Here is a 16,303-nt window from a genome sequence, read left to right as displayed (position 1 = left end):
CATGCCGGAAATAGCAAAATACACAGATTTTTCGCTTTAAATTGATTAACAAAAATATTAAAACTGACTAAAACCTAATGGAGACCGATTGTTAAACTGTTAATTTTATAGAATATAGATTTTTTTTTGTTCATTGATAATAATTTTACTTAAACCCTTACATGAGAATTAAAGTTTATTTTTTATAAAATTTTGTCTACTTTTATTCGAGATAAATCTCTTTAGTCATATCGATTACTCAGGTGTCGATTATTATTGGAAAATCAGAAAATTCCTGCGTCGATGATTTGGAACAGTTTAAAAAAAAATTAAGATTTCAAAACTACACAAACAAATCATCATTTGATTCATTTGTTATTATAGAAACAAAGAAAGAATCATTGTATCTCTAAAATAATTTTCCAACTTACTTGACTGCAAATCTCCAATTTTGATAATTTTTTTGTTCATTTTGGTCTAATAGTGTCGATCTATCACCTAAGGTATGGCAAATTGTTAATTAAAATTTATCCGATTGTCCCCCAAAAAATTGATAACGTCATTTCAAAATTTTGTCGAATAAATATACGGTCTAAGATGTGCAAAATTGTTGTAGGTTGGGGAAAGAATTATTACTCGTTTAGTCCACGAATTGTAGAAAAATTCTTTGACTCTGTCTAATAAACATAAAGTGAAAAATCTGAAAAACTAACTATGCATGTCATTGTGTTGCACTTAAAAATACCGTTTTTTGCGTATGCCTATTAAACTGCCTCAAAGCATTTTTTATGGTCCATGATAAATGTGTGATCTTCTGTCATCAGACCGTTGGGACCCCTTGAATATTCCAGCATATCCGTTTCCAATGATTCATGTATAGAAATATAAAGTACTAAGAACTTTGTTATGTTAAAATTATTAAGTTTACTACCTATGAAGACCTACCTTTAATCCTATTGATTCAGCGTTGTCGTAACCTATCCACTGTTCATCTGAATATTTGTACCGCACTTGCTGTTCTTCATCCCAATCATCTGTCCAACCATCACTTAATGGACGTATCTTAAAAAAATCATAGTGTCATATAGGTACATACCGAGCTGATTGTCATACCGGTAATCTTCTTGTGCACAATTAGCCGGCGATACAACATGTTGACCAGGATTCACCAAGTGAAAAATGTGTCCATAGAATCCAAGACCTAAAATCAGTTCAGTAGAATCAACACCACCATTTAACCAGTTCTTAACTGTAGCGTCGCAGTTTGCATTATTTTTCTCCGAATTGGTATCTGTAGAAGAAGCATACAGAGGAGAGTTTTCTCCAGGTTTTGTATCATCAGTAAATCCATGAAAATCGTACGTCTATAATTCTATCAAAACATGTACACATCGTCGAAATCAGAAATTACGTTTACGTACATTATTACTGGAAAATTTCCAGTAGATTTACGACTTATTGCAGCTTTTATAGGTGTCAACTTTGGTGTATTTTGTATGTATGTTATAATAGCCATTACAATTAACATCGTCTGTATTCCGTACTGTAATATGGATTTTGTCGTAGATGTCGTCTAGTTGTGTATAATTGTTAACTCACAATCTCTTTTTAATAAAACTATTTTTCAAAATTTGAAGAAAGGTCTTTGCCAGACACGTGATTTGAAATTTTTTAACATCAACATCCATTTAAAAAAAGTGTTAAACAATGTTTCGAAAATGTATGTCACTTTAGGCGGGGTTACTACCTATTTACAAGTCTGGACAAGATTATTAAAACATTTTTGTTAAATTTAGTGCTACTCAATATTTTTCTCAATTCTTAATTAATTTTGCAGGAATTTAAAATATTAATAATAATAATATATTTAATTGTTTAAGATAATGATTGCTTTGATTAAAAGAACAGTAGGTGGCAGCAATTAGTTTTCCTTTTTTTGTAATGATCAAGTGGTATTATAATGGCGTTACTATGGTAAATTTTGAAACCATCTTAAATTTTTGATGTACTCTTCCAAATTCCAAAATTTTCTAATTTTCCTCTGTTCTGCAGTTCCTGATGTTTGGTAAGATTTTATGTTAAATTAATTTGTTGTCAACGCATTTTGTGTTTAACTTAGGTACTTATACATATGCAACTGAATTTAAAAACACGAGATTTTGTGCTGGGTTGTGTAAGAATGAAATACAGTCTAATCCCTTTTAACAAAGCATTACGATACATACACTGACGAGGAAAGTTCTGTATAAATAATCCTAGAGCATTTTTTTTTGTCGTAGGAAATGAATATCAAGAGGGCCAACATGTTAAGCCAAAAAAGAAAACAACTTGCAAGCTACCTATATCACATCAAAGGCTGATGATATCATCGCAGAGGTTGAACATTCAGGAAGAAGGTTTTTAACTAGTAAGCCATTCAGAGGAGAAAACATCGTGAAAAATGAAATACATTTTGTGAAATCTTGGGCCTATGGTTACGAAAAACGAGTTATCTTCATTATTTCGCAAAACGGCACTCCACGAATCTATCACATTGTACTGACCATTCCCGCAAATCTCGAAGGTACTGGACACCAGTTTCTTGTCTAAAAATTTAGTAAAATTCACAATATAGCCTCGCAAATTGGTTTAAAAATACCACGCCCTTTAAATTATTGTCCATGAGGGTATCGCGAATATTAATATTCTTCTTAGTAAATGTCTGAATAGATATATAAATGTGTTCATCAATTTCTCTAATATGTCTTTCTTGGATCTGACATAATTTTCTAGCATGTCTAAAATTTGGTACTCCAATTCGTCTAATATTTTTTCTATTTTGTTTTTCCAAACTTTTTTCACTTTTTTTCAAGATCTCGAGTTTAATTTTCGTGAGTGCTTTACGTCCGCAACTAATTTATCTTCCTTTCTGTCGAATAGCGGTTCGTTTTTCTGATCGATTGCAACATTTCAGTTCTACCAAAGTTATTTAGGTTTACAACGTTCTCCTTTTTGAAAAATTTGTTCAATTTATCAAATTGTTTGATTTTTGGGAGTTTGTTAAACTTAGCTACCGCCAATGTATTTTTCAAAGTCAAATCAATCTTGCTTATGGTTTCTCAGATATTGAGTGTTTTATAACTACTCGACTAATTTTCCCAACTTGTAATATGGCGTCCACTCGAAAGCGAAGATTTTTTATTTGATGTACCACAAACTCACTGTACATAATTGAAAACGATAGGCATGGACAGAAAGCTAGCCCTATTCACAAAGCGACCATTCCGCTTCGGATAAGAATTATAAATGTTGTTATAAGGTTTTCAGCGATTTGGCGTACAGGTTTTAATGATTATATGAGGTTCAGTCCCACATTTGCAAGGTCCGTTGTCTCGTGTTTTTCTATATGGATTGTCCTGTCATCCCTCATAGATTTTTAAGACTTGTAGGCGTTTTTACTTTGATGACCGACTTCGATTTCCTCCTGCATACATTTCTACAATTTTTCGACATTTTCTACCGGCACATTCAAACAATACAGCCTACACATAAGATGCTTGCTTTCTCAAGAGACGACTTAACACTTTTTCAGTATTTTATTCAATTTCTGTAAAAATGGACTCTCAGTTTTTAAGAATGCTTCAAAATTCTTCGGGTAGATCCTTGAGATTATATTATACAAATTTCTGTGCTTCTTCGAGTTTGTCTTGTCCCAAGTAGTAACCTGCCATTACTTTGACATTATAAAGATTGTGATTGATCTCTCCATCGATAATAGTCCTGGCCCTCTACTTAAACAAGTCAAGTTTTACATACGGCTTCCTTGTAAAATAATTCGCCCAAAAATGTTTTTGCTTGAGTCAAAAAGCCCGAAACTCTTTGAGACCCCTACGAATATATTTGTATTTTTACGAAGCAGTAAACTGCATCTTCTTTCAGCTTCAGTGTAATCCCTAGCACACTTGATCTTGTAAAAACCGATGTCTTCACAAGAGCCAAATTCTTCAACTTCTCTTGTTCTACTCACGAGTTAGGCCGATCCATTGTGACTTTGGCGCGAGATGCGCTGAAACGCTTGACCTTCGATTTTTAAATTGCGCGGAAGAAATCCGACGATGGCATGCAGAACGCCCTTTTCTTTTACGACTCTGTCCACTTTCAAATTTATTTTTCTGGCTGCGATGTTTGCAATCAAAATCACGTCGTCGACTTTGAACATTTCTTTCGTTAGGTCAGTGTGTCCTTCACGATAATAAAGTCGAATTCTAAATTGGTCATCTTCCAACAACAGTAGGTTCTGTTGGACAGCCATTAGATCTTCCGGTTTGCCTACAACTAATGCACTCTGCTGTCGTCAATGAACGAGAGGATTTCCACAGCTATCCGGCCAGCCCAGTCATCATCCTTGACTACGATTCCAGAAGACTCGTGGAACTGTTTCGCTTTGTAAGTTGGAATTTTAGCGAAATCGATGTGGTATATCTTGGAAAGTAGGTCTTGCTCAGCTTCAGAACCGAGCTACCCGTCATTCCATATATATTTACGTGCTTGTACATGTTAACGTAGCCGAGGTTTGAAATATGGCTAACGATGAGCGTTTCGGAAGTGAGCTCGATGTTGTGCTTGAGTTGCACGAATTGGTGTAAACCTCTACTCCAAATTGTGTTCGTCATCGTTACGCCTGTATTTTTGGAATCGTTTGGTGCTATGTTTTTTTTTCCGTTTGCGTCCGTTATCAGTCGATATTGTTTGTGTTTTTGGCATTCGTATTGGTCATGTGACTCGTTTTTAAGCCACGTGTTTAGTTAGTTAGCTGCGTACTCTCTCAGGTGTTTTGGGAGTAATGGCATGTTTGTTAGACTCGTCAAATATCATATTCCTTCCAAAATACTTGTAGGAGTGAACAATTGACAAGTTCTTTGATATTTTCTTTAATGGTTCCATATTTGTTTCGGGACGTGTGTTCTAGACACTGATGGTAAACGATCTGAGGTTCCTCAGTGGGGTTCTTCAATATAATCTCTTTGATTTTCTGTTTCGATTCGTTTTTATATTCAGCTTCGGCTCTATTCAGAGCTTTTCATAAATTGTTCTAAACATACCTGGGGATTCCATACCTGAATATGGCGATGCGAACCTTGCGATTTCGCCGTCGTTGTCTATTAACATAGAGCTAACTTCATGCAAGACGACGATATCGAAGCGACGGTCACATCTGATATTGATGTTGTTTAAGGAACCCTCAGGTTGTCAAACTGAAAATTGGTAATTGTTCCGTTTAGAACATCAGTGCTATAGCAAAAAAGGGTGCAGGAATTGTCGCTGCCTTTGTTGTTAGTGGCAACTGAGATACCAAAAACGAAATATAAAATCTTTGTCTTTGTAGCACCTTTGACAGTTAATAGCGGGTTACTTGTTAAAACATTAACCTGATGCGCTTGCAGACACTTTATTATTGCCAATAACCAAACTATAATCGTCTTACCCTCCTCTGTTTTGATCTAACACACAGCGTTTTGTTGCTTATGCAGAAATACTAAAACACTTAATATTTGGGGAACCACAACAAAGACTGATTTGACTTTGAAAGATGCGTTGGTCGGAGTTAAGTTTAACAAACTCGCGAAAATCAATTTGATAAATTAAACAAACCGCTATTCGATAGACAGCAAGATAAATCTGTTGAATAAAGTACCCAAGAAAAGTAAAACCGAGACCTTGAAAAAATTAACAAAGGTTTGAACGAATTGGATAACGAAGTTTTAGAGATGTTGATTGAAGAACCATATTAGAAAAGCATATACTTAGATACAACAAAAAAATAATGGGGATTGCTATTCAGACATTTACTAACGAGAATATTAAGAGTATTAAGAATATTGAGATTCGAACACTTTGATAAAAAAATAAAGAGAATAAAGAAAATTGTTCGAAATATTTAGTCAAGAAACTGATGCATAGTAGAAGATGGCTTCATTAGTTCGCAAAACGCCAGTCCACGAATCTAATACTTAGGATTGGCTTTATTATGGAACAAAATCAATAGTGAAGACGGCCAATTTCTCAAAGTTAGACAACTAGCAATAGATGTGCTGACCACTGGGAGCACGGAACTTTTTCAGAAAAATTGAAGAGTAGTTATTAGCTATTTTTGACTTTGAGAAAGACGCTTCAATAAGCGAAATTGTCATGGAGCACCGAAAATTGTTCCTTCTTTTCCACCCATACAAGTTTACAAGCAGATCCACTACAATCATCCTTTGCGGAATATCTACTAAGACAGTTTGAGACAATAAAATTATAGTCCTTTGGTTTCTGTGTTTTACTGATAAAGAAAGATACAAATGAAATGCTTGTCTTATTTTGAGCTTATTAACTGGAAATAATCTCATATGTCTATAGTTGACGTAATCTGTCAGCGATGACGACAGACGGAAGCGAGCATCCTACTTTGAAGATTCTGTCCATGTTTTGTCTAAATAATCTTTGACCAATTTTTTGTTTTTGTATGAGAGATTAATTATTACTAATAAGTCAAGTTTTATTACATTTATTAAAAACCAAAATCTTTTATTTACAATATACACAAGTAAAAACAATGATTATATTAAAAATCTTAATAAATATTGTATTATACATAACTACAATCTACATAACCTTGTAGATAGAAAAGGTATAAAACAATTTAAGTATACATACGTTATAAATTTGTACATATGGAAAAGAACACAAAAGTATGTAGAAGCACAATTTCAAGGCAGGTTCTACAAATTCGGCAATATCGACCTAACATTATATACCCTGAATATAATGCGTTACATATTTGGCAATCAGTTACAAAAATGGAAGGCAAATCTCCAATCAAGATATGACACAATTCTTGTCCTTATCGTCCATCGCTCCCTTCTTACTTGGCGACTTCTGGCTAGTCGCTTGTCTCCTTCTGGCACAGGCAAGAGCGTCGTTAGGAACATAAGAGATTCTCACGCCTCCATAGGCACGTCTTGGTGGCAACTGGTAATCCAGATCATCACTGGAACTGCTTGAAGAGCACGTACTGCAGTAGCTCTCTGCGTCGTCGTCCTGCCGGCTGGTCCCGGCCATTTGCGTCTCGGAAATCGTCTTCCTGGGCTTCCCTTTCCTTTCTAGCGTATCCACGTGCCGCGACCTTCCAGCGTAACTCCGACTCCTGGGAAACTTCCTCGAAGCTTCCATGCTCGCGCTGTCTGCTTCGTCCCCCTCGAACGCCTCGTTGTCCCCCTGGAAGCGCACGCTCAGCAGTCCTCGTCCTCTCTTGTTTGGCGAACCGGGGGTGGCGTTGCCACCGCTCTCGCTGGAGCCGGGCAACGCCAGTTCCGGCATGGACGAGGCGTGCGGAGGCATGTGTTCGGAGGTAGTGTTGTTGTTTTCTTTCTCGTTCGTGATGTTGTCGGGCTTCTCCGCCTGGTTGTCGTTGACACCTTTTGGATTCCAGTCGTCGAGACTCAGATCGGCGAGGTGCAGGGGTTCCCGGCTTCGATCGCGCGCGTGCAGGAGCTTCTCGAGGTCGGAAGAATGCATTTGCCCGGTTCGTTCGCTGATGAGGCGCTCCAGGTTGCGTTCAAGGAGAACGCGGTCGAGACCGCGCCCACCGGGGCTTTGAGGGGCAGGAAGGCCCCGGGAGGCTACATCTTCGCTCGAGACCAACGGTTCGACGGGGTTCAGCAGGGTGCTGCCGTTGTCCGAGGGAGTTGGAGTGCTGGGGATGGAACGGTCCGGCTTTGGGGATCTACAAAGACAGAGAATTGTTAAATCATATAATAACAATAATTTTATTTCCAATTGGTAATAGCTCTCTCACTTCACCCACCTTTGCAAAGCCCTTCGTCCCATCTTCGGCGACCTCACCGGCGGCGACCTCGACAGATTAGTGATTTGTAGCACCGCGTGGGGTGACGACGGCGACGACGTCGTTGGCGAACCGGAAACGTGCCGCCTGCTGGGCGACGGCGGCGGAGTGCTGGATTCGTTAGGTGATGGTGGTCGCGGAGGCCGGCTCCTGGTTTGTCTCGGCATCCGCGTCCCTGGTCCTGAGCTGTCGGAAGGTGTCGGGGGTTCGCCTTTGCTGCAGGCGATCGAGCAGTAGATGGCGCCGCGTCTCGGCAAGAAGGGACGTCCCAGGAGCGACGTGTGGCACGTATGGCAACAAAAACACAGCTCGGTGGCGTGCCAGTGCTGGCCCTCGTGGCTCATCTGCCCTTGGTCGACGCCGATGGGTTCGCCGCAGGAGTCGCAGTATTCAGCGAACATGGCGTCGAAGCAGTGCAGACAGTAGGGACGTCCGTCTCGCATTATGTAGCGTTGTCCTCCGAGTTGGCGTTCGCATTCGGAACAAGCGAAGTGCTTCATGTGCCAAGCGCGACCCTCGGCTTCAGTACATTCGTCGGCGAGGATGATCTGGAAAAGATAGAAAAATATTGTATTTGACTCACATGCGAATAAAATGACTTCAAATATAGTTCTATTCGTCAATAATAACACTATTTATAAGTTTCATTTTTTTTTTATATCTTGAGATCAGATTATTATCGTCTGGTTTGCGGGCCTACTCAATGTAAAGGTAGTTTTCTAGCACTACTTTTTTGTTTATACGTATTTGAGTGCTACATTTTCTACAGTTAATTTCAAATCATGATTTACAAATGTCCAGCGTGGGGTATAAAGGCAGTTCCAATGGGTTTCGCTCCGTGATGGTAAATTGCTATAGCAAGAACCAGCAGACCTATCTCGGCATTGTTAAAACAAGCATATTTTGAATATTTTGGAATGTCGGTCGTCAAACAAAACAAATTCTGGGTTCCTCATTTACATATTTTGTGGCATTGTAGAAGCATCCTCACGAAATAGTTGAGTAGATTTATTTTCACTTTGAAATACCAATGATATGATATGTAGGGAACTTGGGCTTCCCTTTCCCTAGTAACTACGACACCCACTATTAATTTTGAATTAGCAAAATACCGAGTGACTAAGTATTAATATTTGTGATTTTTTTTGTGAGGTTGGCAACCTATTTAAAATTTTATGATGTCAAAGCTGACTGTCCAAGTGACATTTGTGACAGCTACAGCTACTATCGTCTCAACCAATCAACACGTTTGTTAGGGGTGCTCATGTCAAAATTGACAACTGTAAACTGAGTTATTAGCATGGATGGCAATAATTCAAATTTACCAAGACAAAAATTTGCTTTAATATCACTGCTTTAATTGCATTTGCTAATGGGACTACAAGGTGGACGGTCATTAATGTTTTTATGTTTGTGGTACACTAGACCTAAGACCGATCTTTATGTAAAGAAGGATTAGCGTCATAGAAATCAACATCACTACACCTAGGCACATGAATATAAGATACTCACCATTATTTCAACCTAATCATGTTATTTTATCGTCATTCACATCAAACTGGGGAAAAATTTTGTAAAGGTACTAGACAAAACGGCAAAACGGATCGGCATTTATGTACATATTTTCAAAATACTGTCGATAGTTAAATGGAGACAAACTTAAGCAACAACTTCGTGGACCCACAAATTAGAACAGCAGGCCTGGAGATCGTTTAAAATGGTTTGTGAAGAATTTCTTGGTATGTAATACAAAAAATTCCAATTATGAAAACATAATTTGGGATCGTTTCATGAAATGGGAGTCAGAATGTCGTTCGAAATTTATTTTTACTCTCTTTCCCGATAGTTTAGGAAATATGAGTGACGAAAAACTAAATAAAAAAAGTTGTCGGTTGTTACAGCTAATGCCAGTTTGTGGTGAAAGAATACCTTAGCCCAGTGAAGCAACATACATATTAACCTTTACAATGATTATTTTAGCACAGTTGTTTATACTTTCTCCTGTAATGATGTGAACTTTTAGGAGATAATCGGTCACGATTATCCTGAAAAACTGAATCCATTGTTGTTTTAGCGCATGAAATTCAGTATTTCTTTGAAAGTGAACAACCGACAAGTTTTTATTGCTTGGTCCATGAATTTTTGAACTGAAGGCTTTGATTGGTGTCTGCCAGAGCTCCAGTTTGTAAAAACAGCCTGCACCAACTAGAAATTGGGGGTTCACCTAGAGCAAGAGTGGCTACGTTTTCACATCATTGATAACATAGTGTTATGCCATACTGGTGATTATGCCGGATAGGGTCATACTGAATCTCTCACGTCTTCCATAAGGCATCAGTTAGTGGACATTCACGAACACAATTGATATCTGACATTGATAAGTGTCCTTTGTTGGATCGTCAGCTGAATAACCGAGTAGTACTATGGGTCAAGTTTCGCACCAGTTCTGTTGTGATATTTCTTGTTAATTCAATACATTGAACCGAAATAACAGATAAACTTCCTTTTGTTACAGTATGCTTTGAACAAAGATAGAGATAGTGAAGTTTGTTCAAGCTTGCATATGTATAAAATTGTCACGTGATGGAAAAGATAAAAAAATCCAACTTTATTTATTTTATTTGATCTGCAGATTAAATGGATTTCCCAAAATTCGGCGTTAGATTAGACTTTGTACTGCAGGTTTAAATATTGTGTGTCCCTTACCCTACCAAGAAAAATAGAAAATATCACACTGCTACCATGATGCCACCAAAAGTCAGCTATTGTCTTTCCATGTTTTGAAATTTTTACTTACAAAGCGATACTAATTTATACGACAGACGGTCATAAACCTCGCCATCGAAAATAAAATGAATTAAAGTTGGCTTTCCGTGTCAATCTTTAACTAATTAACTAATTACTTTTTTTTAACTAGGTGTTGGTATTTTTTCAGATTATATGAAAAACTGCTTTATTATAGCATTTCTGTTTCGTACGGTAGGTATCACTCAATTTTTTTGTAGGTATTAAATCAACAATCTCACAACATAGATTCGCTTAAAACTAGCAATTAATGTGAACTCTAGACAGAGATAATACACATGTCAAAAATTACGACAACTGAAATCTGAGACTTCAATTTGATTTTTGAAAGTTACCAAGTCCGATTTTTAAGCGTATGGAACTTCTCTTCACTACAACTTGCTTTTAAAGTGGAAATTCGATAGTAATAATTCCATGCCGACAAATTTTAGTTACACCTAAAGAAGCATGCTGTTTCAGGTGAGTTTTTCCATGACCAAAAATTTTGTGATGCCGTCATTAACATTTTATATCAGTTTGACTGGGTACGGTGTAATACTAGTAGGACCGTATTCTCAAATTTACTGGAAAATGGGTGAACTGTTCTTGATTTAATCAACTAAAAAGTTGGAGATGCTGGGGATCGAATTTGGGGTCTTTTATAAGCGAAGTGAGTGCTGAAATGTTTTTTTTCTACTTTGCGTTAACAATGGCCTCATTATTAAACCGAAAACAGTTTAATAATGGGATCAATTGTTAAACTGTATTTCAGGTGGCGTGCAAGTCCCCTTCTTCCATTTTTTGAGGCAAACTTAGGTTAGATTGTTAGTGTTCGGTGGTTAGATGTCAAACTTTGACATTGTGAAGTCAGCCACAACGCTACAACTAACGTTTCGAATTAAAAGGCCCTTATAACCTTGAATTTTTATTAATTTTTTGTTTCCGATCAGATGCAAAGTAGAAAAAATAGTATATTATACTCGTTTAATAAGACGCATTGTGGCACTTATTCCTTTGTCTTATTAAACTAGTATAATAATATACTATTATTGTTTAATACTCTTTATTCTTACAAGATTCTAGCCATTTGGATACTTACTTGTATGTACAGTAAGTTACTTATACCGTAAGCATCATTTTGTTGTCTTTTTGCGCATATATGTGAAACAGTTGTGCGGAGATAACGAGCTAATGCTAGGTCATTTTTTTTAAAGGTGGAAAATATGTCGTATTATACTATCTTTCTTATATAGGTACCTGAACATTTCACCATACCTATATAAATTTTAAAAATGACCTTCTAATTTGACCCACCAGAACGACCATTTCCTGACCACCCATCTTGGTGGTTTTTATAATGTGGGTAATCATTTTTGGCATGAAATGCCAGCTTGGTAACTTACGCGACGTAATCACACATATAATGCGTTTCTAGCGCAAAATAACTCGACAATTGTACAGCGATTACAACAAGGACATCACAACACTTTAATGACGAACTTACTCCTAATACTTAGTTTTCTTTAAAAGAAAAAGGTCCAAATGGTTCTAGTTTTTTAGGTTTCCCATGAAGTTTTTTACAAAAACAAAAGACACAAGAATGCAAAATTTAATTTCTCGGCTATGGCTAGAACGTGGACGTTATTTCATATGTTAGAGCATTTTCTTGTTCATTTCATCTGCGTGGGTTTAAAATAATTACCTCGTCACAAGCCGAGCACCTCGGTTTGATGGTTTCTGCATGGTGTCTCCCGCAGTATAAGCGGCCCTCTTTGTAGAAATATATCAGATCAACGAGAAGTTCCCTGCAGACATTGCACGTGAAACATGCAGGATGCCAGCAGGTGTTGGGACCCGCCCTGGATGCGAAAACACAGATATCGCCAGTAGCCAACATCTCTTCACACTACAACAAAAAAAACTCATTTTAAAAATGAAAGATATATGGTCTGGCGAAACATAAAAAGTATATAGGATTATTCGCACATTATAGTTAAGTCTGAAATATTTTGAAATAATGACTCTTAGCTATTATTAACTGATACGACGAAGTTTTGTGCCGCAGAATAATTGATGTCTGCAAGTCTAGATCATTTCGGCATCTTACTGCGAATGGCTTTTTTTGTGTTAAACATGTAGGGTATCTTGTAAAAGATTCTAACTACGAATGATGACAAGAGAAGTGAATGAGGAATTTTTTCCTGAAGCATACATTATTAAAAAAAAAAAAAATAGAAATGAAGTGGTTTGGAAAACTGTTATACTTATATTATGTATAATAAGTATATATTTAGTACATTTAGAAATGAGTTATTATGTTATTTAGGTCAATGTATGAGAATTACTCTTTTCTTGCACCATCTTATGAACATTTGGTGTCTATTGGGTTCAATAAACATTTTTTTTGTTCACTTTTAAAACATAGTTATAAACTTTTAGTTTGCGTAGATTGTACCAACGTCGGTCACAATACATTATCGAATTTCAAGTCATATATTACATTTAATTACAGTGATGTCGTTCTGGCGCCGAGGGACGTCAAAAATTACTAACAGATTTCCCCGGCTGCAGGAAAAAACAGTATAGTTGGGGGCGCTGCAGCGCCATACACAGAAATCTGTCACATGCCTCGGTTGCGAGAATTCATGTTCGTAATAAATCTGTCGGGAACAAATGGCGCGGATGAGAAAGAGAAGAAGGACGAACAGAATTTACGATAGTGCCAAGGGCGAGCGACTGAGATGGTAGCGTAGGTATTATCAGCGGTCCAAAGTGAATTAGTGCCATATTTATACGATACAGGGACCCCCGTGTGTCGACGGCCTCAGGCTGCGAAATTAAATCGCGCCCGAAATCCACAAAACGAAGAGAATTATCCTTGTGTGCCATTTAGACACATGCGGATTCGAGAGGATATAACAGATAAAAGTTTCCGTTGTTTTGTGTCAGATAGGGATGTTTGGGTATTTGGTAATTGACAGGTGACTATGGGGAGTTGTGGGTATGCATGACAATGCACGAGCGTGACTTTATTAAATGGACGTGGTAGTATTAATTCAATATGAAATTTGTCTCTCATTTTCTCGGTTTTCTTTCTGATATTAGTGTTCTTAGCTATGTTTGATGTGATGTTTTGTCTGTGTTGCTACTTTATGTCGGAAAAATATAATAAATGTAAGTAACAAACACTAAAGTGCAGAGATTCTCAAGTCTTAAGGTTAGAGCCTAGACCCTAAAAATCAGCCTCTGCACTCTATTTATAGATAATATTCATTGATATATCGAAAATTAATGCGGAAATGAACATCTCAGCGGTGCCTTTGAAGGCTAACATTTTAACAAGATTACTAACCACAGTATGTGGTTGGTGCCTTTTAACTATTTCCTGACTGTGGTCTGTCAGATGAAATTCATCTACGAGAGGTTTGTACTACGCCACGATATGTTAAATTACAGGATGCCTACAAAGGTAAGGTTACATTATTTAGAGAGGCGTTGCCAAATTTACTTTTATCGATTTCATGTTCTCAACACTTAATTAAAATATGGTCAAATATCTAAAAGAACAATTAAAGTTTGAAGGCTTCTACATTTGGACCCAAGGATTTCTAAAATTACTTATTCTCAATAAACAGTCCGTCAAAGAGTTAATGCATCATTTTTTAATTATCCTGTAACTCTGGAGAAGTTTGTCTAAATTTGCTAGCAAATAGGGTTATTTACTATTCGTTTTATACAGTGTTCTAACACTATACCTTAGATACATTCAGTAGACACAAGTTCGTTGATAAATTCTAATAAAAGTAATGATGACACTTTTCACATATTTGCATCTCAATATTATCTTTATTTAATATACATAGTGAAAAGCTTTGATTTACACAAGTGTATTTCTAGACTGTACATCTTGAAATTAAGGTCCATAGTTATTTAAAAATACTTCGGTTAAGTTTGGTCTATTGACAGGTTTTAATGACATACACGTAAATACTACGGAACTAAACTGTGTACATAATTACACGTCCGTCAAAATTGAGCTAATGAACGTAGAATGTTTTTACTTAGTACGTCTAGTTAACGTTGCCGACTAACAAGCTGTATTCAAAATAAGCATAAATTATCAAGTCATCAGCATTTTCATAAATAAAGGTGTTATTTTTAGATAGCAGGTAGTACAGGTTTAAAAGTCCAGTAGTTTTGACTTGAGGAACTACATAGTGTCATTATAGCATTTGAACTAAAAATCTGAAAGAAATATGAAAGAATGAATGAATTATAGTCCCCTGATTACTACTTTTCAGATTTAGTTACAAATTAGTACCGTTACAGTTTAGTACAAATGACAATAGCGTGAGGACTAGGGTTCCTGTATATTGTGGCAAAATTAACAAATAAAAACTTTACGTCACAATTGTAACTACGTATGGACGGAGTTTTTATGGCTTTAGGGTAGATGCCCTGACATGAAGAAGGCCTACTTTTTTACCGTTCGCCTTTATAGTGCGTTCTTGAATCAACAATTCATTGGAATGATAATGCAATAATTATTACTGGAAGAATAAATTGTTATAGTCTCTGAGAAAAATCCAGTTAATTTAATATTCTTTCGTGTGCTACCGCAAGTGAAAGAATCCAATTAATTCTCCATCAAGTGGCGTTCATCTGAAACTACAAAGAATCCGATTAATTATCCCAATCGATAAAAATATTAACACATAATAATGGCTAATAACCACGCACGGTCATATTAATGCAAATATCCCCGTTAATGGTTACACATTAGGGGTAATAAATAAACCCGAAGGGCACCCATCCGACAGCCGCTCCTTGCCAATAAACTGCACACAATTACCATACATCCTGCATACCATGCTCATCTTTTAATAGCTCCCATAAAGAAAAATCAAAATTGCACGACGTCTACATTAGATTGAAATACTTGCGACGTCACGCTTGGGGAATTTCGTCTTGGAAGTCGAGCTTACGGCTAAGTGGTCCTAATGACGATTCTTTCAAGTTATTTAAAGTGGCGAAGTTTTCTGGAATTAATGGGCCGAATTGAACGATCCGGGGCCTCGGAGTCATTATAACTACTACATTAGCCCCGGAGTGTCTAGATGACGACTAATAAGGACTCTAATGCATTTGAATCCGTCAAACGAATGCGGAGGCACTTTAAAATATTGCTCCCTTTTCATCGAAGGGACGTTTAGAAGTTTAGCTTTGAAGAAAGTGCGGCCATTAAAATTATTGTGGCGGATTAGGGTAGCGATCTGGAAGCAAGAGATTGTGTGAAAACGCGAAGAAATTGGCTTTGCGAGATTCGGCCGCAAACTTTTGTGGAATTTTCTCATTTATCGGTTTAACTAATTTGTTTTTGCATCACTGGTTTGACAAGTTTGTTATTTACAGGCTGCAAATTTGGATTTTATGACAAAGTAGGATTCCACAGAGTGATTAATTTAAAGTGAAATGTGTTTAGTATTACGCACTTTCTGGGACAGCAATTTGTTTAATAATTTTACACGTGTTTTAGAAACGTAAATAAAAGGATAATGACAATTTCAAAATGGGATCGTGGGAGAAATATTGTGTATAAATATGGTTTCATTGGTCTTTAGTACTTGAAACCCACATTTGCAAAACTAATTTTCAGTCTAGGAGGACAACCAC

At 36.9% G+C, this 16,303-nt stretch overlaps 1 protein-coding gene across 7 annotated transcripts in view; it reads right to left on the bottom strand.

Annotated features, from left to right (window-relative positions):
- Positions 1–6,492: 6,492 nt before the first annotated feature.
- The window catches only part of LOC135144785 (protein prickle-like), an 889,236-nt gene continuing 879,425 nt past the window's right edge, over positions 6,493–16,303 (bottom strand). For all 7 annotated transcript variants that reach the window (XM_064076865.1, XM_064076863.1, XM_064076864.1 and 4 more), the window contains 3 exons: positions 12,333–12,536; positions 7,808–8,394; positions 6,493–7,726 (listed from right to left, as the gene is read on the bottom strand). In XM_064076865.1, coding sequence (XP_063932935.1) covers positions 6,820–7,726; positions 7,808–8,394; positions 12,333–12,536 — 1,698 coding nt within the window. In that variant the 3' untranslated portion in view covers positions 6,493–6,819. The remainder of the gene's footprint in view (positions 7,727–7,807; positions 8,395–12,332; positions 12,537–16,303) is intronic.

This window comes from Zophobas morio, unplaced genomic scaffold, assembly GCF_036711695.1.
Source record: "Zophobas morio isolate AGI-343-1 ecotype UQ-CSIRO unplaced genomic scaffold, CSIRO_AGI_Zmor_V1 ptg000108l, whole genome shotgun sequence".
Taxonomy (NCBI): Eukaryota; Metazoa; Arthropoda; class Insecta; order Coleoptera; family Tenebrionidae; genus Zophobas; species Zophobas morio.
This window is presented reverse-complemented; position numbering and strand designations above follow the sequence as displayed.